At 46.3% G+C, this 22197-nt stretch overlaps 1 protein-coding gene across 6 annotated transcripts in view; it reads left to right on the top strand.

Annotated features, from left to right (window-relative positions):
• PPP4R1 (protein phosphatase 4 regulatory subunit 1) overlaps positions 1-21864 on the top strand; it is a 62930-nt gene extending 41066 nt beyond the window's left edge. For 5 of the 6 annotated variants that reach the window (XM_060310582.1, XM_030836612.2, XM_060310581.1 and 2 more), the window contains 9 exons: positions 1402-1556; positions 2902-3000; positions 4520-4705; positions 6272-6433; positions 16027-16127; positions 18611-18731; positions 18823-18957; positions 19376-19517; positions 20737-21864. In XM_060310582.1, coding sequence (XP_060166565.1) covers positions 1402-1556; positions 2902-3000; positions 4520-4705; positions 6272-6433; positions 16027-16127; positions 18611-18731; positions 18823-18957; positions 19376-19517; positions 20737-20900 — 1265 coding nt within the window. In that variant the 3' untranslated portion in view covers positions 20901-21864. The remainder of the gene's footprint in view (positions 1-1401; positions 1557-2901; positions 3001-4519; positions 4706-6271; positions 6434-16026; positions 16128-18610; positions 18732-18822; positions 18958-19375; positions 19518-20736) is intronic. The other variant, XM_030836613.2, reaches the window with a different exon arrangement.
• Positions 21865-22197: the final 333 nt, after the last annotated feature.

Below are 22197 nucleotides of genomic sequence, written 5' to 3'. Positions count from 1 at the left end.
TGGGTTCTCCGGGGCCACGGGCTCTCCGTGAGCGGGCATGAGGTCGTCCTCGTGACCTCTGTACCAGTCTTTTGAAGGAGGTAACCTCAGTGTGACTCACTGAAACTTTTGTGAACGTACAAACCTAAAGGTACAGAATAACATAGACAAGGAGGAGGCTGTCGTTTACTCAGGTTGGTGGCCTGTGTGAGGCGTGTTCTGTGAAAGGCTTCCCAGGAACAGGTCGCGATGCATGAGGGAGCCCACCCTCACACCCCCCGCCTGCGTCTACGGGGGCAAAAAGCATGTTCCAGGCCGTCAGCCTCCTTTAGTTCTGTTGTGATTTCATTGTGGAAATTTGGAGGATTCTAAAAGGGGAGCTGAAGTGAGTAAAGGATTAGATTAGTACAAATTGCAGCTGAAATCCCCAAAAGAATGAGGATGCTTTCCTTGAGTAACTTTTCATGATTAGACACCTTCAGTTTAATCTGTTCAGTTAGGTCATCATCCTGTATGTTTCTTGTGTCTCTCTTGCTGGGTACCTCGTATACTTTAAAATTTTATAAATGCTATAGCATAGTAATAGGTTATCTTAATAAAATACTGATTGCTTTTTAATAATCTTTAAGTAGAGTGGGAGCACACTTTCTTATCTTTGTACTAAATAAACTTGCAGGTAAACTTTATAAATTCCTATATTTTGAGCATCCAGGCGGATTGTTACTTGAAGTAATGCTACACAATTTCTTTTTGCTAAATTCCTCATTTATGTTGGGGGGAAGGAAGAATGCTTTAACTTCACTTTGAATGACTTTCATAAAGAAGATGTCACTCAAAACGTAGGCGATGCCATTTGCCACACTTCAGGGCTGCTGCTTGGTTATCTGCCGTTTTGGTTTCCTGCGAGCGAGGCAGGGCTTGTTTGGGATCCCTGGGTTTGGGACAAGTCACTCATTTCACTTTCAAAAAGAATTAGAGAAAAGTAAAATAAACCGGAATGAGATATGAGATGTTTAAATGTAACAGCCACAGAAATCTTTGTAATTCCCCTTGTTTTATGTTGGCAGGGTCTGTGTGACTGCTCTCCTGCTAAGATAGCTTAGTAAGTAAGCCTCGCCAGTCCCGCTCATGCGTTCCCAAAACATAGTTCACTGACCCTGAAATTGACTAGATAGCATCTCTCTTTTCATACTAACGCAGAATAATGTACAGTAGTGGGTAAACGTTTTTAATCTCATGAAAGCATATTAGCTTTCTACTTCTTCCCTCGGAGAACTAATGATTGACCACAGTAGAGGTTTTTTCCAGCTTTTCGATGGCAGTGTCCCAAAAGCACTGCGTCTCATTGATCCCATAACCTTGCGCAGGGAGAGCCCGGGCACCCGCGGCCCCATGCTCACAGGCCTGTCCTTCCACCCACAGCGCAGGTGGACGTGCTGGCCGCCGCCCTGCGCGCCTCCAGCCTGGACACCTGCGACGAGGCCAGCGAGGCTGCCCGGAGGGCCCCGCAGGATGAGTTCCTTGGCTGCAGACTTGACCACGGCACCGCCGGGCCTTTGACGAGCGAGACCGTCGAGGTGAGGGCTCCGCAGGGCGTGCACAGTGAGCTGGGTGGCCCCGGTGCCGTTCGCGGGGCGGCCGTGGTGCTCGTCACGGCCCAGTTACCACGTCCTGTCTGTCGCTGGTTTTCTCCGTCTCCCTTCTGCATAAAGTAAAAGTCATCGTCACCACGTCCTGTCTCTGTGACATGAGTGTCATGTCCAGAGCTTGGAGTTAATAGTCAGCCCGGGACTGTCTACATGACCACTCCGCAGCTTCAGTGTGGGTGTGGCTCACTGCAGTGAAATAATCTGACTGGAGACAAAGCCCTTTATCAAGAGTAATTAACTCTTCCCTTTTCTTTTTGGAGGGGTGCTTTGTTTCTGATGGGACCATTTCACTGCAGCGAGCAGCACAGTATTCTGAGCGGAAGATCGGGACTTGAGGCCGTGTTGCGGGATTATCTGGACCCTGGAGTGTGCGGGTGGGTACTGTGACCAGCCCGCCTGCCTATGTCCTGCACCGTCCTTCCCGAACCCCCCGACCCCCCACCAAGCCAGCACCACGCGGTGTCAGTAGTTCTCATCCCTTGTGTGTGTTGGCGGGAGAAGGAACACATGCTTGTGGCCAGAGGCAGGTGGTCTCGGGTCAGAGCGGCCTGGACGCTGAGCTCAGGGAGGGGGGCCTCATACGCATGGGGGCACGGGGGTCCCAGGGCCCCGGTGGATTCCTGACTTGTTTTCTGTTAGATGACACCCAGTATAGCTAGAAATCTTGCGTAAAACCAGGGCTCCAGAATGCAGCCCTGACCACTGAGCATCATCGGAGATTTTAGTGCTTCATCTGAGTTTTAGAAGGTGTTCTGTTTTCATTTTGGGGTTGGCAGGGGCTGTTAAAAAAGTATTGGGTCGGCCAGAAAGTTGGTTTGGGTTTTCCTGTAACATCGCATGACAATTCCAAATGAATTTTTGGGCCAGCCCAGTATATTTGTGAAATTAGAAATAGCCAGGAATAGAAATAGTAGAAGAAAAACTGTGTATGACATACCATACAACAGTTGCCTAAAGCAACCTCTAAATACTGTTTTATTGATAGCTAATTTTAGATATTGGGACCTTTTCAAATTTACTTCTAAATTTACTTTTTAATTACATTTGTTCTGGAATTTATTTTCATACCTTTAGCAACCTATTCTGAAAGTTTGATTTAAGGCAGGGGAATTCTTATGAGGTCTTAGGTCTGTTTATAAATGTTTAAAAGTATGAAGAATTTGTACGTATTCTTATCTTTTGGTGGCCTTGAAAGGTGAGTAACTTAGTAAGATGGTTTAAATGAAGGGAACTCACAGACAGGACAGTTCTTTAAGTGACCGTTCTCTCCCAGCAGAATATGGAGTCCGCCCTTCGCTATATTCATGATGATTCAGACTCGGGCACCAGTGGTGGTTTTAGCCCCGATGAGGAAAGGAGAGCTAAAGTGCAGGTAGGTGACCCAAAACTCTTTACTTTGTGTGGGTGTTGTTAAGTCCACTTTTAAACCCATTTCTCACCAAATTTGGCCCTTCTGATAATGTTTTGAAAATGAGGGCTGATATATCATACTTCTGATAAGAAAATTCAAGTGGTCGAGTAAAATATAAGCAGAAATCTTCCTCTTCTCACACCTGTGACCCCTTCCCCTCCAGGGTGACCGCGACCATGGGTCCTCTTGTATTTCCTCAGCGCGCCTAGGCGGACGCGCCCGCGCGTCGGCGTGCACCTTTCTCTTTCAAAGACACATAGAGCCAGGCCATCACGCCTGGGTCTTCATGCCTGAGTTGCCAAGGATTGTAAGGTAGAGCTTGACTTCAGAGAGGAGAACGTGGGGGTACGGCCCAGAGCTGCTGTAAAGTGCTGTCGGCTGGCAGGGTGACTCGAATCGGAGGCTTTACATGTGGGGTCGTTGGAATGTGGTGACGCCTGTCTTTCTTTTTTCTTTTCTTTTTTAAAGAGTCGTGTCTTGGAGCTCTTTGCACAGGAGCACAGACTCCCCCCCCCACCGTCGCCCCCCCAGCACAGCACCCACGCGGCCCCGCGTGAGCAGGGCTGGGACGGGCGTCCACGTGTAGGTGTGCTGTGATATTACAAGTAAAGCCATGTTCATCGTGATCATGCCTGTGCTTTGCTCCTGGGACTGTCTCTGCATTAGTATAAGTAGATTGCCTGGGTCAAAGGGGGCGAGTCCTTTGTTTTTGTTTGTTCTATTTATTAAAAATGGAGTTGGTATTCATAGTGTTTTAAAACATGCTTTTTCAAGCCAGTGCATACAGATTGTCTCATTCCTTTAATGAATTTCCATTTTATTTTTTAAAAATAGACAATATGTTTACAAAGTTCAGAATTCAGCTTCCTTCTTAGCTTTTCTCCTCCAGCACCCACTTTGCTTTTCCCCTAAAGCGGCCAGTTTTATCTTTATTTTGTAGCTCCTTCCAAAGCTATATTTCGCATACATAAGCAGGATTGTAGATATGTTCTTCTTGTCCTCGCATTTATACAGTGGTTAGAGGTATGTACACTGTAAGTTTCTGTAGATAATTGCTAAATTTCCATCTAAAGGCAGTTGTTGTTGTCGTTTTAAGGTCCTTGTTGGTGACAGTGCAGAAGAGGGCCTGCTGAGCCTCATCTGCTAGGTTAGCCTCATCCACTAGGTTAGCCTCATTCGGTAGGTTACCCCAGACTCTGTAATCTCTGCCAGCACTGAAAGGCGCTGATCTTATTCTTAATGTATCTCTTAAATTTAGTAAGCAGCTCTCATCATCCTCTAAGCTGTTTTCTGTTTTAAGATCTTGTTTGTTGTTTTCCTCCTTGAAGCTGCTTTTATTCATTTACACATGTATCTCCCTTAGCGTGTTTTCTTATCTCTTTTCAGTTACTGGAATCCTGAAACTTGGAGATTGGTTTTTCACGACTATATGAGGTGCAAGTGTGCCTAATTTACAAAGTCTTCACTCTCTCTTGGTTAGGACGTTGTGCCCCAGGCCCTGCTGGATCAGTATCTCTCCATGACCGACCCCTCCCGGGCGCAGACAGTGGACACGGAGATCGCCAAGCACTGCGCGTACAGCCTGCCGGGCGTGGCACTGACGCTGGGCCGGCAGAACTGGCACTGCCTGCGCGAGACCTACGAGACGCTGGCCTCCGACATGCAGGTGCGGGGCCCCTGTCCACGCTCCCTCGCGTGCAGAGAGCTTGCCAGTGACACCAGAGCACTCCCCCGTGGGTCCAGGCTCCTCCCTCCACCTGAGCAGCCTCTCTTCTTTTTTGTCTGAAGTGCTAGAATTAGCTTCCCGTTTGACCTGCTGAGGTTCCTAACTCAAAGGTGCTGTTGTCTAAAGTTTACGTGCAGATTAATTCTTGAGAATATAGGGTTTCATTTTACCCCAGAAACAGTGTTATAAATGCTTCCTCCCTGGTATTTTTCAACCTTAGCAGAACTGCAGTCGTGTTAGGGCTGCCAAGGTCTGGGCCCAGCGGGCAGCGCAGTGTGGGTGGGAGAAGGTTGATGGGTGTGTGCGTGCCCGTTTGTGCACATATGTGCTCACCACCACCACCCGTTTGAGAAACAAGAAATGGGAAACATTGACCCTTGGTTGTTTGTGGCTCTTTGTGGCTGTTTCCCCAGGCTTTGCCGACTTCACCACCCGCCCTTGGGTCTGTCTTCTATACACCCAAGTCCCTTTTCTTCAGCGACCTTCATCTCTCAGTTATTCGAAGGCATCTGCTGGGACTAATTTATACTGAGTTGTGAATGGTTATCCCTCGGTGTCTCAGTTGACTTGGCAAGTTGGAAGTCAAGAGTCCCCTTGGGAACATAGTTTAAGTCCCTCCTCCGACCTCTGGAGAAGCTGATCCCTACTCAGCCCTCAGGGGTGGAACTGGGCGTGGGACACATGGCCAAGACCAACGAGTGTTCCACCCTCTGTGTGAGCGGCTTTCCACCTTTATTCTGTGGACTCTCAGAGCTGCTGGTGACGGGGACGGCTCTGGATGGGTAGGGCTTATCCAAACATCCTGCCTTCTCCCATTTGATACATTGAACATGGGTACAGCATATTATCTCAAGAACAGGTTCTTGTGTTTGGGGGCGGGGATAAAGCCTTTGTTCTAAACAGCTTCTCAGCAGGTAAAGTTTTAAACTAAATAAGAAAGTAAACTTTTTAAAATTAAGGCCACATGAAGAAAAAGCTGCTTTTGACGTATAAAGTCTCCTGTAAATGGAGCACATTTCTGTTCCGGTGTTCTTTTCCAGGGCTGCCCGCAAGAGATTTTTCCAGTCTTGTATCTCTTTAATTGCCAGTTCTTTAAAACGAGTTTTGTGGTTGTTTTTAATCCAGGGTAGTCTGTGCAGAGTCGGGAGGGCCAGTGCAGGGAGAGGCACACCAGCCAGCCTTCGATCCATGTGGGACGCCAGGAAATTGGGCATCCAGTGCTCCGAAAGCTACACAGGCTTCACCACCAGTGATCTCCAAGCATTTTTTTCCTTCCTAAGTGAAAGGGGGATAACATATACTGTGCAGGGATTTTGCATTTTTCTGCCAGTTTTTGATAGAAAGTAGGCATTTAAAACTTGGTATCTATTATTACTATTTTATTCTGATTTAACTTGAGATTAATAACATTCAGATATAATAAATTAACCTTCATACATTGTGCAAAAGTTAAAGTACCAAGACTTTGTGATCAGCTTACTCACGCAGTTGTCTTTATTTCTGCAGTGGAAAGTTCGAAGGACCTTAGCCTTCTCCATCCACGAACTTGCAGTCATCCTTGGAGATCAGTTGACAGCTGCAGATCTGGTTCCAATTTTTAATGGATTTTTAAAAGACCTCGATGAAGTCAGGATAGGTGTCCTTAAACACTTGCATGATTTTCTGAAGGTAATTTTTAAGTTCTTTTGTATAAAAACACACTAAAATTCTGTAGAGTTAAAGTTTTGACTTTATGCTGCCATCAAGATAGGTTTCTGTATGTTCTATGTAACAAATGTAGCCATGACTTTGATGGTACCATGTGGTTAAAAAATAGTCCCATTCTGATCAATTTTGCTAGTGTCACTTCAGTGTTTAATTTAAAAATTACGCTAAATTTCATTTTTAAATGACATTAGATCATGGTTACAAACATTTGTACCTTTTTTCTCATAATTACTGAACTAACATGTAGGAAATTACATGGACATTAAGCCTTCTGTGGTGTGTCCTCACCCCTCTGATGTGGATCTCTGGTCTCTGACAGGAGCAGCGCTGACTTTACAAATTGTTTAATCCTGGAGAACTATTGTAGTCGTAAAGTTTGAGGTGCAGAAGTATCATAATTGAAATTGCTCTAATTGTCCCGATAATGTTCCCTCAACTCAGAATCCAGTGGGGAATTGCACATAGAATTTAAATATCACGTCTCTTTAGCCGTCTTAAATCTAGGACAGTTTCCCTGACTTTTCACCTGTAATGTCATGGACCTTTTTGAGGGGGCCAAGCCAGTGGTTTTGGAGAATGCCCCCCAATTTGAACTTGCCTGAGCACTGTCACACAGTTAGATTCAGGTTAAACAGGTGTTGTCTGCCAAGAGTATTACCTCTCTACCTAGGTCCCTTGGTGTTTTTCTGAATGGGTTGCGTCAGGGGTAACACGATGTTGGCTCTTGGGTCCCTGGTGATGCTGAGTCCGGTCCCGTGGCCGTGGGTCAGCTCACTTTTCCATTGAGGTTATTGACTCCTCGGTGGGCGATTCTTTCAAACTCTGAACAGCTCTTTCCCTGAGTCCTTCACACAGTGCTTTTGCATTTCTGCATCTGTACCTGATTCTTGCCTGAATCACTTGTTACTGTGTGAGTTGTAAAATACTAATTTTCTGTTCTTTGTAATCCCTTCTGTGTTTACTAGTTAGTATCTCCTGTAAAGATAACCTTTCCCTTCTCTTCCTCTGCCTCTTTGCAAATTTTTCTTAATATCAGTGTGGACTCTAGAATTACTTTTTTATTCCTTCCGTGTAATGTAATCTATTTCTGTCGGGTTTTTTTGTTTGTTTTTTAACATCTTTATTGGAGTATAATTGCTTTACAATGGTGTGTTAGTTTCTGCTTTATAACAAAGTGAATCAGTTATACATATACATTATGTCCCCATATCTCTTCCCTCTTGCATCTCCCTCCCTCCCACCCTCCCTATCCCACCCCTCTAGGTGGTCACGAAGCACCCAGCTGATCTCCCTGTGCTATGCGGCTGCTTCCCACTATCTGTATTACGTTTGGTAGTGTATATATGTCCATGCCACTGTCTCACTTTGTCCCAGCTTACCCTTCCCCCTCCCCGTATCCTCAAGTCCATTCTCTAGTAGGTCTGCATCTTTATTCCCGTCTTGCCCCTGGGTTCTTCTGATCCTTTTTTTTTTTTTTTTTTTTTTTAGATTCCATATATATATGTTAGCATACGGTATTTGTCTTTCTCTTTCTGACTTACTTCACTCTGTATGACAATCTGTGGGTCCATCCACCTCACTACACATAACTCAGTTTCGTTCCTTTTTATGGCTGAGTAGTAGTCCATTGTATATATGTGCCACATCTTCTTTATCCATTCATCTGTTGCTGGACATTTAGGTTGTTTCCATCTCCTGGCTATTGTAAACAGAGCTGCAGTGAACATTTTGACACATGACTCTTTTTGAATTATGGTTTTCTCAGGGTATATGCCCAGTAGTGGGATTGCTGGGTCATATGGTAGTTCTACTTGTAGTTTTTTAAGGAACCTCCATACTGTTCTCCATAGTGGCTGTATCAATTTACATTCCCACCAACAGTGCAAGAGGGTTCCCTTTTCTCCACATCCTCTCCAGCATTTATTGTTTGTAGATTTTTTGATGGTGGCCATTCTGACCGGTGTGAGATGATATCTCATTGTAGTTTTGATTTGCATTTCTCTAGTGGTTAATGATGTTGTGCATTCTTTCATGTGTTTGTTGGCAATCTGTATATCTTCTTTGGAGAAATGTCTATTTAGGTCTTCTGCCCATTTTTGGATTGGGTTGTTTGTTTTTCTGATATTGAGCTGCATGAGTTGCTTGTATGTTTTGGAGATTAATCCTTTGTCAGTTGCTTCATTTGCAAATATTTTCTCCCATTCTGAGGGTTGTCTTTTCGCCTTGTTTATGGTTTCCTTTGCTGTGCAAAAGCTTTGAAGTTTCATTAGGTCCCATTTGTTTATTTTTGTTTTTATTTCCATTTCTCTAGGAGGTGGGTCAAAAAGGATCTTGCTGTGATTTATGTCATAGAGTGTTCTGCCTATGTTTTCCTCTAAGAGTTTGATGGTGTCTGGCCGTACATTTAGGTCTTTAATCCATTTTGAGTTTATTTTTGTGTACGGTGTTAGGGAGTGTTCTAATTTCATTCTTTTACATGTAACTGTCCAGTTTTCCCAGAACCACTTACTGTAGAGGCTGTCTTTTCTCCACTGTATATTCTTGCCTCCTTTATCAAAGACAAGGTGACCATATGTGCGTGGGTTTATCTCTGGGCTTTCTATCCTGTTCCATTGATCTATATTTTTGTTTTTGTGCCAGTACCATACTGTCTTGATTACTGTAGCTTTGTAGTATAGTCTGAAGTCAGCGAGCCTGATTCCTCGAGCTCCGTCTTTCTTTCTCAAGATTGCGTTGGCTATTCGGAGTCTCTTGTGTTTCCATACCAATTGTGAAATTTTTTTTTCTAGTTCTGTGATAAATGCCAGTGGTAGTTTGATAGGGATTGCATTGAATCTGTAGATTGCTTTGGGTAGTAGAGTCATTTTCACAATGTTGATTCTTCCAGTCCAAGAACGTGGTATATCTCTCCATCTATTTGTATTATCTTCAGTTTCTTTCATCAGTGTCTTATAGTTTTCTGCATACAGGTCTTTTGTCTCCTTAGGTAGGTTTATTCCTAGGTATTTTATTCTTTTTGTTGCAGTGGTAAATGGGAGTGTTTCCTTAATTTCTCTTTCAGATTTTTCGTTGTTAATGTATAGGAATGCAAGAGATTTCTGTGCATTAATTTTGTATCCTGCTACTCTACCAAATTCACTGATTAGCCCTAGTAGTTTTCTGGTAGCATCTTTAGGATTCTCTATGTATAGTATCATGTCATCTGCAAACAGTGACAGCTTTACTTCTTCTTTTCCGATTTGGATTCCTTTTATTTCTTTTTCTTCTCTGCTTGCTGTGGCTAAAACTTCCAAAACTATGTTGAATAATAGTGGTGAGAGTGGGCAACCTTGTCTTGTTCCTGATCTTAGTGGAAATGGTTTCAGTTTTTCACCATTGAGGATGAAGTTGGCTGTGGGTTTGTCATATATGGCCTTTATTATGTTGAGGAAAGTTCCCTCTATGCCTACTTTCTGGAGGGTTTTTATTATAAATTGGTGTTGAATTTTGTCAAAAGCTTTCTCTGCATCTATTGAGATGATCATATGGTTTTTCTCCTTCAGTTTGTTAATATGGTGTATCACGTTGATTGATTTGCATATATTGAAGAATCCTTGCATTCCTGGAATAAACCCCACTTGATCATGGTGTATGATTCTTTTATGTGCTGTTGGATTCTGTTTGCTTGTATTTTGTTGAGGATTTTTGCATCTACGTTCATCAGTGATATTGGCCTGTAGTTATCTTTCTTTATGACATCTTTGTCTGGTTTTGGTGACCGGGTGATGGTGGCCTCGTAGAATGAGTTTGGGAGTGTTCCTCCTTCTGCTGTATTTTGGAAGAGTTTGAGAAGGATAGGTGTTAGCTCTTCTCTAAATGTTTGATAGAATTTGCCTGTGAAGCCATCTGGTCCTGGGCTTTCGTTTGTTGGAAGATTTTTAATCACAGTTTCAATTTCAGTGCTTGTGATTGGTCTGTTCATATTTTCTATTTCTTCCAGGTTCAGTCTCGGAAAGTTGTGCATTTCTAAGAATTTGTCCATTTCTTCCAGGTTGTCCATTTTATTGGCATAGAGTTGCTTGTAGTAATCTCTCATGATCTTTTGTATTTCTGCAGTGTCAGTTGTTACTTCTCCTTTTTCATTTCTAATTCTGTTGGTTTGAGTCTTCTCCCTTTTTTTCTTGATGAGTCTGGCTAATGGTTTATCAATTTTGTTTATCTTCTCAACCAGCTTTTACTTTTATTGATCTTCGCTATCCTTTCCTTCATTTCTTTTTCATTTACTTCTGATCTGATCTTTATGATTTCTTTCTTTCTGCTAACTTTGGGGTTTTTTTGTTCTTCTTTTTCTGATTGCTTTAGGTGTAACGTTAGGTTGTTTATTTGAGATGTTTCTTGTTTCTTAAGGTAGGCTTGTATAGCTATAAACTTCTCTCTTAGAACTGCTTTTGCTGCATCCCATAGGTTTTGGGTCATTGTGTTTTCATTGTCATTTGTTTCTAGGTTTTTGGTTTTTTTGGTTTTTTTTTTTTTTTTTTTTTTGCTATACATGGGCCTCTCCCTTTGCGGAGCACAGGCTCCGCACGCACAGGCTCAGTGGCCATGGCTCATGGGCCTAGCCGCTCCGTGGCATGTGGGATCTTCCCAGACCGGGGCATGAACCCGTGTCCCCTGCATCGGCAGGCGGATTCTCAACCACTGCGCCACCAGGGAAGCCCTGTTTCTAGGTATTTTTTGATTTCCTCTTTGATTTCTTCAGTGATCTCTTGGTTATTAAGTAGTGTGTTGTTTAGCCCCCCATGTGTTTGCATTTCTTACAGATTTTTTCCTGTAATTGATATCTAGTCTCATAGCATTGCAGTTGGAAAATATACTTGATACGATTTCAGTTTTCTTAAATTTACCAAGGCTTGATTTGTGACCCAAGATACGATCTGTCGTGGAGAATGTTCCATGAGCACTTGAGAAGAATGTGTATTCTGTTGTTTTTGGATGGAATGTCCTATAAATATTAATTAAGTCCATCTTGTTTAATGTATCATTTAAAGCTTGTGTTTCCTTATCTACTTTCATTTTGGATTATCTGTCCATTGGTGAAAGTGGGGTGTTAAAGTCCCCTACTTTGATTGTGTTACTGTCAATTTCCCCTTTTATGGCTGTTAGTATTTGCCTTATGTATTGAGGTGCTTCGATGTTGGTTGCATAAGTATTTACAATTGTTATATCTTCTTCTTGGATTGATCCCTTGATCATTAGGTAGTGTCCTTCTTTGTCTCTTGTAATAATAGTCTTTGTTTTAAAGTCTATTTTGCCTGATATGAGAATTGCTACTCCAGCTTTCTTTTGATTTCCATTTGCATGGAATATCTTTTTCCATCCCCTCACTTTCAGTCTGCATGTGTCCGTAGGTCTGAAGTGGGTCTCTTGTAGACAGCATATATATGGGTCTTGTTTTTGTATCCATTCAGTGAGCTTGTGTCTTTTGTTTGGAGCATTTAATCCATTTACATTTAAGGTAGTTATCTATATGTATGTGCCTATTACCATTTTCTTAATTGTTTTGGTTTTATTATTGTCGGTCTTTTCCTTCTCTTTTGTTTCCTGCCTAGAGAAGTTCCTTTAGCATTTGTTGTAGAGCTGGTTTGGTGGTGCTGAATTCTCTTAGCTTTTGCTTGTCTGTAAAGCTTTTAATTTCTCCATCAAATCTGAATGAGATCCTTGCTGGGTAGAGTAATCTTGGTTGTAGGCTTTTCTCTTTCATCACTTTCAATATGTCCTGCCACTCCCTTCTGGCTTGCAGAGTTTCTGCTGAAAGATCAGCTGTTAACCTTATGGGGATTCCCTTGTGTGTTATTTGTTGTTTTTCCCTTGCTGCTTTTAATATGTTTTCTTTGTATTTAATTTTTGATAGTTTGATTAATATGTGTCTTGGTGTGTTTCTCCTTGGATTTATCCTGTATGGGACTCTCTGTGCTTCCTGGACTTGATTAACTATTTCCTTTCCCATATTAGGGAAGTTTTCAACTATAATCTTCTCAAATATTTTCTCAGTCCCTTTCTTTTTCTCTTCTTCTTCTGGGACCCCTAGAATTCGAATGTTGGTGTCTTTAATGTTGTCCCAGAGGTCTCTGAGGCTGTCCTCAATTCTTTTCATTCTTTTTTCTTTATTCTGGTCTGCAGTAGTTATTTCCACTATTTTATCTTCCAGGTCACTTATGCGTTCTTCTGCCTCAGTTATTCTGCTATTGATCCCTTCTAGAGAATTTTTATTTCGTTTATTGTGTCGTTCATCTCTGTTTGTTTGCTCTTTAGTTCTTCTAGGTCCTTGTTAAATGTTTCTTGCATTTAGTCTATTCTATTTCCAAGATTTTGGATCATCTTCACTGTCATTATTCTGAATTCTTTTTCAGGTAGACTGCCTATTTCCTCTTCATTTGTTTGGTCTGGTGGGTTTTTATCTTGCTCCTTCATCTGCTGTGTGTTTTTCTGTCTTCTCATTTTGCTTAACTTACTGTGTTTGGGGTCTCCTTTTTGCAGGCTGCAGGTTAGTAGTTACCGTTGTTTTTGGTGTCTGTCTGCAGTGGCTAAGGTTGGGTCAGTGGGTTGTGTAGCCTTCCTGGTGGAGGGTACTAGTGCCTGTGTTCTGGTGGATGAGGCTGGATCTTGTCTTTCTGATGGGCAGGAGGTCCACGTCTTTGGTTTGTTTTGGGGTGTCTGTGTCCTTGTTATGATTTTAGGCAGCCTCTCTGCTAATGGATGGGGTTGTGTTCCTGTCTTGCTAGTTGTTTGGCATAGGGTGTCCGGCACTGTAACTTGCTGGTTGTTGAGTGGAGCTGGGTCTTGGCGTTGAGATGGAGCTCTCTGGGAGATTTTCGCCGTTTGATATTACGTGGAGCTGGGAGGTCTCTTGTGGACAAGTGTCCTGAACTTGGCTCTCCCACCTCAGAGGCACAGCACTGACGCCTGGCTGGAGCACTAAGAGCCTGTCCTCCACACGGCTCAGAATAAAAGGGGGGAAAGAAAGAAAGAAGGAGAGAGAGAGGGGGAGGGAGGGAGAGTGAGAGAGAGAGAGAGGAAGGAAGGAAGAAGATAAAATAAAGTGATTAAAATAAAAAATAAGAAAAAAAATTTTTTTAAGTGATTAAAAAAAAAGGACAGACAGAACCCTAGGACAGATGGTGGAAGCAAAGCTATACAGACAAAATCTCACACAGAAGCATACACATACACACTCACAAAAAGAGGAAGAGGGGAAAAAATCATAAATCTTGCTCTCAAAGTCCACCTCCTCAATTTGGGATGATGCATTGTCCATTCAGGTATTCCACAGATGCAGGTACATCAAGTTGATTGTGGAGCTTTATTTAATCCGCTGCTTCTGAGGCTGCCGGGACAGATTTCCCTTTCTCTTCTTTGTTCTCACAGCTCCCAGGGGCTCAGCTTTGGATTTGGCCCCGCCTCTGCGTGTAGGTCGCTGGAGGGTGTCTGTTCTTTGCTCAGACAGGACAGGGTTAAATGAGCAGCTAATTTGGGGGCTCTGGCTCACTCAGGCCGGGGGGAGGGAGGGGCACGGAGTGCGGGGCGAGCCTGTGGTGGCGACAGAATCCAGCGTGACATTGCACCAGCCTAAGGCACGCCGTGCATTCTCCCAAGGAAGTTGTCCCTGGGTCACGGGACCCTGGCAGTGGCGGGCTGCACAGGCTCCCCGGAAAGGAGGTGTGGAGAGTGACCTGTGCTCGCACACAGGCTTCTTGGTGGCGGCAGCAGCAGCCTTAGCGTCTCATGCCCGTCTCTGGGGTCTGTGCTAATAGCCGTGGCTCGCGCCCGTCTCTGGAGCTCCTTTAAGCAGCACTCTTAATCCCCTCTCCTCGCGCACCAGGAAACAAAGAGGGAAGAAAAAGTCTCTTGCCTCTTTGGCATCTCCAGACTTTTCCCCGGACTCCCTCCCGGCTAGCCGTGGCTCACTAGCTCCCTTTAGGCTGTGTTCACGCAGCCAACCCCAGTCCTCTCCATGGGATCTGACCTCCGAAGCCCGTGCCTTGGCTCCCAGCTTCGCCCGCCCCAGCGGGTGAGCAGACAAGCCTCTCGGGCTGGTGAGTGCTGGTCGGCCCTGGTCCTCTGTGCGGGAATCTCTCTGCTTTGCCCTCTGCACCCCTGTTGCTGCGCTCTCCTCCGTGGCTCCGCCACCCGCAGTCTCCGCCCGCGAAGGGGCTTCCTAGTGTGTGGAAACCTTTCCTCCTTCACAGCTCCCTCCCACTGGTGCAGGTCCCGTCCCTATTCTTTTGTCTCTGTTTTTTCTTTTTTCTTTTGCCCTACCCAGGTACGTGGGGAGTTTCTTGCCTTTTGGGAGGTCTGAGGTCTTCTGCCAGCGTTCAGTAGGTGTTCTGTAGGAGGTGTTCCACATGTAGATGGATTTCTGATGTATCTGTGGGGAGGAAGGTGATCTCCGCGTCTTACTCTTTCACCGTCTTGAAGCTCCTCCTGTCATTTGTTTTGACCATCAAATGTGGCGAATAAGAGCCCCTTAAAGCCACTCCTGTGTCCTTTCGATCGGCCCCCTCACTGCCAGGCACGTCTTACTTTCAGGTCTACCTTCTCCTTTCGCTCCAGCTGGGAGTCAGGATCTCCCCGAGGAGCCCAGGTCTTTTCTGGTGGAGAGCTGGGATTTAGAAGCCAAGATCCAGGAACTAGATGTGCTCATTGCTCCCGGACGTCATTTCTTTTAGGCTTTTTCAGGGGATAGGAGGGGGTTTTTTGGTTTGAGGGGTTTAAAAAATTATTTAGTTCATATTGCATCTTCCAGTCCAGTACCATTTTCTCTCCTTTTTTCACATTTTTTTTTCTTTTCTATTGTGGTAAAAACTCTTGTTTTCAAAAATGTTAAATTATTTAGTGATTTGCTCAATTCGACGTTTTAGAACTATTCCAACATCAAATTAACCAGGTAATGGTTAAGATTTCCTTCAGCACTTTCTGTCATTGGAACATGTTCCATGAAGATATATGGTCACAATACTGAGTTTAAACTTAGACTTTTTCTGTGTGACTCTTATCTGTTTGATGTACAGTTAAATTTATTTGCTTCTGTTTATATCAACTTTTAGGGTTTTCCCCCTTGTTAACTATAAACCTACTCTTAAATATTTATAGAACGATTATTGGGATAAACTTATTTTTTTCACTCAGATATTTATTGAGCACCTACAATGTGGCATCACAGTGCTGTCCACTGGGCTCACACTATGAGTAGGAGCATAATCCCTGTCTTCAGAGGGTGTGTGACAATAAGGATGTCACAGGAGTGTTCTGGTAAAGCTTTGCCCGGGGACAGTGGACAGTAGAGGCCACTCACTGGCTCAAGAAGCAAATATTTCAAAAGGGGAGAATGACTCTTGAAGATAAACGGGATTATCAGGGAAAATGGACTTAATACCAATTTTTAAAACAAATGTACCTACTACATCTGCTCTCCTTCAGAAGAACTAACCATGTGATTTAGAGGTTTTTTAAGCAGTGTGGTAAAGGAAATAATGTCTCTGCCGTGTCCTAGTGAATATTTTTATTTGTCTCTTCAGCTTCTTCATATTGACAAAAGAAGAGAGTATCTGTATCAACTTCAGGAGTTTTTGGTGACAGACAATAGTAGAAACTGGCGCTTTCGAGCTGAACTGGCTGAGTAAGTCCTCATCCTTGATCAGACTGTTTGGGGGGGTTGCTTCACCTTTACCTTTCCTGGGTTTCTTCATCACTTTGTGTGGGTCCAGGTTTCTGCCTGGTATCCTGTTCCTTTAACACTGCCTGTAACACAGGTCTTGCTGGCAGTGAATTTTCTCAGCTTTTTTTTTATAAGACCGTGTCACCTTCACTTTTTTTTAATTGTGGTAAAATACACATAACCACTTTTGCTGCTGGTGCAGTGTCCCCCCATCTAGTTGTAGAACATTTCGTCCTCCCAAAAGGACACCCCACGCCCATAAGCAGCGGCCCCGCAGACATCAGTCTGCTGTCTCCGTGCGTGTTTGCTTTTCTGAGCGTTTGGTCCAGATGCGCCGCATAACCCCCGGCCTCTGTGCACGGCTCCCTCACTCAGCACAGTGTTGTTGGGGTCCATCCACGTGGCAGCCGTGAATAATGCTCTGAGTGAACATACGACCTTTTAAGCCATTCATCTGGGTTGTTTCCGGCTGATGTGAGTAGTGCTGCTGTGAGCATCGATGTACTCATACAAGGTTTGTGAGGTGGATTTGCTGGGTCATCCAGTAATTCTGCGTTTAACTTGTTGAGGAGCTGCATGACCGTGTGCACAATGGCTGCAGCGGGTTACATTCCCACCAGCAGTGGATGAGGGCTCCCATTTCCCCACATCCTCCCTGGCTCTTGCTGTTTTCCTTTTTTTTTCTTTCTAATTGCAGCCAGTGTGTGTAAAGTAGCGTCTCACTTTGGTCTTGATGTGCATTTCTTTAATGTTTAGTGATGTTTAGCATCATTTCATGTGCTGTTGGCCATTTGTATATATTCTCTGGAGAAATGTCTATTCAAGTCCATTGCATATTTTTTAATCGGGCTGTTTGTCTTAAATTGGGTTGCTGAATTGTAAGAGTTCTTTATTAAATATTCTGGATTCTGGACCTCACCTGTATTTTCAAAAGGTATCTTTGCTGGGTACGGAGTTTAGGGCTGAGTTTCTTTCGGTGCGTGACAGGATAACTGCCCTGAGTTCTGTCTTGCCTGGCCTCCTCTGCAGCTGGTGTGGACGGCAGAGCCCGTCCAGGCAGCAGGTGCTGGGTTGGGTGGTGGTGTCTCCATATGACCTTCGATGCCCTCTGCACTTCATTTCGTCCAGCCGTGGGCTGCCGCTGCCTTTTGCTGATGATGGGAGCTGGGGCTGGGGGCCTCTTCGTCCCGTTCTCTGCGCACCCTCTGCCCCTGTATCCCTCCGCCGCTGTATCCCTTCGGTCCTTCGGCTCTTCGACTCCGCGTTACCCGCTCTCCTCCGGCCCTGCGCTTCGGCATCCCTTTACTCCTCTGCCCCCCCCACCCCCCCCACCCCCGTGCACGTGCCCCTCCTTCCTTGTGCCCCTCCACCCTCCCAGCCCTGGGCTGCGGTTGCCCCGTGGTGGAGGCCGCCGGGTGCTGGGCGAGGGGAGGCCCTCTGCCCCTTGGTTCGGCCTCGGTCTTGGGGAGGCCTGTGTGCTGGGCTCCCCAGAGCCTCCACCCGCCCCGGGGCTCGTGTCTCTGCCCTGGACCCGTGCTCGGTCAGGGCAGTGCTTCCTGCGCCTCCGCAGCAGGACGAGACTTGCGCTTGGCTCCGAGGCTCTGCGGCTCCACGCCGGGAACGGGCTTTTCCTATCCCCTGTCTCCGGCTGCAGCCTGGCCTTGCCCGGGCGGGGGCGCGGACAGGCTTCGCTGACCCTCCGCCGGCCACAGGAGGCTTTTGCTCCTTGAGAGCGAGGCCTCCCTGTGCGCCCCAGGCTGGGAGGGGGTCTGCGGGGCGCCTCCCGGGGGATCCGCGTGCCCTCGGGCGGGGCGGTTCATCGCTGCGCTGGTTGTCTGTGTCGTCCGCCTCCTGCCGGTGGCACACGTAACCCGCCACAGACACAGCCCGGGAGGTGGGAGTCTCAGCGTGTCTGCGGTCCTCCTGGGAGGGTGTCGTTGCCTCCTCCACTCAGGCCGATGGGGGACGCCCTGGTCCCCGGTTCTCGGTGACTTGGTGGGAGTAGGCGCAGGAGGGGCCTCCCCGTGTCCCCCACCCCTGGTACCGGAGCCTCCCTGAGAAGCTGCCCGGAGCCTGACTGGTACACAGAAGGCTGCCTGAGGCTGCTGGCGCCTTCTCACTAGACGGCTGCTGTGTGGACGGGAGTTTCCCAGCAGGTCCTCAGCAGTCACCGCGGGACCGTGTCCCGTGTCCCCATGGAGCCAGCCGGGACGTGCTTTGCTGTGTCCGTCGCCGTGGATACAGTTCCGCAGTGTTTGTGTCCTGAACGTGTGTGTTGTTTAGATGCAGATCCAGACACACAGCGTCCAGGCCAATCGCTGGTCTCTGCATGTGTTCCTCTCACAGACACGACCTTGGTGACTCACGCTTCAGACGAGCAACCTATTTTCATTTGTCGTGTTTACTGTTGAGTTGTAATTGTATTTTTATAATTCACTTTGTAGACAGCTGATCTTACTTCTAGAGTTATACAGCCCCAGAGACATTTATGATTATCTACGCCCCATTGCCCTGAATCTGTGCGCAGACAAAGTTTCTTCTGTTCGTTGGATTTCCTACAAGTTGGTACGTGTTCAAGTTCTTACAGCCTTAGCCCAGCACACGTTTGGTGAGAACACTGGGCAGAGGTGTGGCTCACCAGTGCGTGCCCCCCTAGGTTGGCGAGATGGTGCGTAAGCTGCACCGGGCCGCGCCGCCCACCTTCGGGGTGGACCTCATCCGCGAGCTGGTGGAGAACTTCGGCCGCTGTCCCCGGTGGTCCGGGCGGCAGGCCTTCGTCTTTGTCTGCCAGGTGAGTGCGGCCACACAGGCTGCCTGTCTCCTTGGGCCCCTTGCCCCCCTCCACACCCTCGCTGTCATCCTTGAGGGCAGAGCTTCGCCATCTGGCTCACCCTTCCCCGCTCCGTCCCCCGAGCTCCCGAAAGCGGTGCTGCCCTGGCCGTCGTCCTGGTCCACGGAGCTTGCGGGTCTGCGGCTGTGAACATGACTGTGATGCCAGGCCTCCGTGGGGCAGGTCACAGCTGTGCGTCTCTGCGGGGACTTAACTGTATCATTTTGTTTTGAGCTCCTGAGTGCCTGGAATATTGTTTTTAAAAGCTGTAACTGAAACCTGAGGCACTTAAGTTGTTTCTAAAAGGTTTTGCGAGCTGGTATTACTTACGGCCTGGTCGACTGAGCCGGCAGATTGAAGCAGGTCTTTCTGTCCCCAGACCGTCATTGAAGATGAATGCCTGCCCATGGACCAGTTCGCTGTGCATCTGATGCCACACCTGCTCACCTTGGCAAACGACAGGGTTCCGAATGTCCGCGTGCTCCTCGCGAAGACGCTGCGACAAACTCTGCTAGAAAAAGGTAGGCGGGCGACCCGCGAGGAGCAGGGTAGGTGGTGGGGACACGGGGCAGGTGGGCGCCCGAGCGGAAGGGTTGGGGTCAGAGGAATAGTCTGGTCCGAGAATCTGCTGCGACTTGGTAGTGGTGGTTTGTGTCGAGAAAGGACACAAAGACGATTAAGGGGTGAGGAGAGCGATGTTGAATTTTCACTGTTCTGTTCTAGATGAATTTTTCTTTATAATTTAAAACTTATTAGTTTGAAAAGTTGGAAGTTCAGTGAGGACTGTGTGACGAATACTGCCTTCGGTTCGCCCCACGTGAACGTCTGTCGCTGCCATTGGGGTGGGAGGCGTGTTTGAGTTTCCTCCTGCGTTTCATTCATTAGGCGGAAGACGTGCCCCTTAGCGTTTGCTTTGCTGCAAATCATGAGCACCTTAAGATTCAGGTTGTTTTACTTATTGTAATCCCCCAGAAATGCCTAATAAATATCATTTGAATGTGTGAATTCACGAACAAAGCACAGAAAGAAGTTTGTAATAGACTTCAAAGAATATGGGCAAATTAACGTTGCTTCTTTTTTCTCCTTTGGAATTTATCATATTGAACAGACAGGGAGGACTCTGGTTTTGTGTGTGTGTGGTTTGTACTTGGAAATGTTTTTCCTTTTACTGAGCTAAGTAATAGCTGTAACAAGTACAAGTTTTAACATATTTACTAACATTGCTGCCATTAAACATCATGAGATTTAGACTGTTATTAAAACAAGATAGAGGCTTCCCTGGTGGCACAGTGGTTAAGAATCCGCCTGCCAGTGCAGGGGACACGGGTTCAAGCCCTGGGCCGGGAAGATCCCACATGCTGCAGAGCAGCTAAGCCCGTGCGCCATAGCTACTGAGCCTGCACTCTAGACCCCGCGAGCCACAACTACGGAGCCCACGTGCCACAATTACTGAAACCCGTGCGCCTAGAGCCCGTACTCTGCAGCAAGAGAAGCCACCGCAGTGAGAAGCCCATGCACCGCAATGAAGAGTAGCCCCCGCTCACTGCAACTAGAGAGAGCCCATGCACAGCAACAAAGACCCAACACAGCCAAAAAAAAAAAAAAAAACAAGAAAACAAGATAAATCTTCTAATTCTCCTACATTTGGGGATGTTTTTCATAGAACACAAATCAATTTGGGTTACTGTTTATAATCCAACAAAGCTAATTTCATTTGTGATTTGCTCTTCCTGTTTCCAGAGTATTTCCTAACCTCTGCCAGCTGTCACCAGGAGGCCGTGGAGCAGACCATCATGGCTCTTCAGATGGACCGTGACAGTGACGTCAAGTACTTCGCAAGCATCCACCCGGCCAGCACCAAGATCTCTGAAGATGCCATGAGCACGGCCTCCTCCACCTACTAGACGGCGTGGACCGGTGTCTCCCCACTTCTGGGGAGCTGAGGTTTGGCTCGTGACCACACGTGGCCTGGGACAGCTGTGGGGGACCTTCCTCCCTTGCAGACTTGATTGCAGGTGCAAGTTACCTACACCGATACCAGGGATTTTCAGAGTCAAGAGAAAGTACAGTAAACATTATTATCTTGACTTGAAGGGAAAATAATTTCTCAGAGGATTATAATCGTCACCGAAGCCTTAAATCCTTCTGTCTTCCTGACTGAACGAAACTTGAATTGGCCTAGCATTCTCCTTGTGGAAGGGATGGGACTCCCAGAGGCCTGCGTTGCTTTCTGCTGGTTTAATTTAATGACTGAGAGGTGGAAGTGCAGCCAGAAGGTGGCCGCGAGCCGGGATGGGGAAGAGACCTCCAGTATTAACCCTCGCTGTGTCCACACGGGCAAGGCCCTCGTGGGGTCTGCGGCCAGCTGCCCAGTCCAGCCCCAAGTGTGTGAACGGGAAAGGAGATATTTTTTGGATTTCTCCTGAGGGCTTGATGCTAACACTAAGTAGAGTCTGATTTTAACTCTTAAATGCAGCATATTGCTGTGCACATTTACAGAGCCTTTGCTGAGTATCTGTGTCCTGATTTTTTTTCATGCTGGTCATGACCTGAAGGAAATTTATTAGCACGTATACTGTATGTCAGGCGTTTTTGACTTGATCATGATCAGCTCTGAGGTGCAACTTTGTCTCACATACTGTACATACCTGTGCCTCCCCTGGGGAGGGCCGCAGTCTGTAATCATGCTGTTCAACTCTTGTGCACAAGTTCTCTTGTTCAAATAAAATTTATTACTAAGATCTATACAGAGAGATAGACACACTTTTGACTGTTTTCTAGATATCTGCGAATAAATGCAATTTGTGATCTGTATTAATGATTTTAGTATAAAACGGGAAAACTAGATTAAAATATGTCTTTTAACTAGTTGGGTAATTTCTTTGAAATCTGCGCACACCCCCGGGCCAGTTCTGCTCTTGGCTGGCAGCGGGGCCTCCTGGGCAGCCCCCCACCGAGGGCAGGCGTGCACCTGGGGCTCACCCTGGGGTCTTCACTCCCAGGAGAGGCCTCCGAGCCCAGGTCTGCCCGTGCAAGGGGCGGTGGTGGAGCCTGCCTGCCCACGCGTGTCTGCATCAGGTGAGATGCTGCGTGAATGTGCTTTTATGAAGGGCTGTGGAGAGATGCTCGTTGCTTTTTTGAGCCCAGGTTGGAAGACCCTTGGCCTCTGAGCGGCCGCGGTGCTTCTGTGATTTTGGTTTT

This window comes from Globicephala melas, chromosome 13, assembly GCF_963455315.2.
Source record: "Globicephala melas chromosome 13, mGloMel1.2, whole genome shotgun sequence".
Classification (NCBI taxonomy): Eukaryota; Metazoa; Chordata; class Mammalia; order Artiodactyla; family Delphinidae; genus Globicephala; species Globicephala melas.
This window is presented reverse-complemented; position numbering and strand designations above follow the sequence as displayed.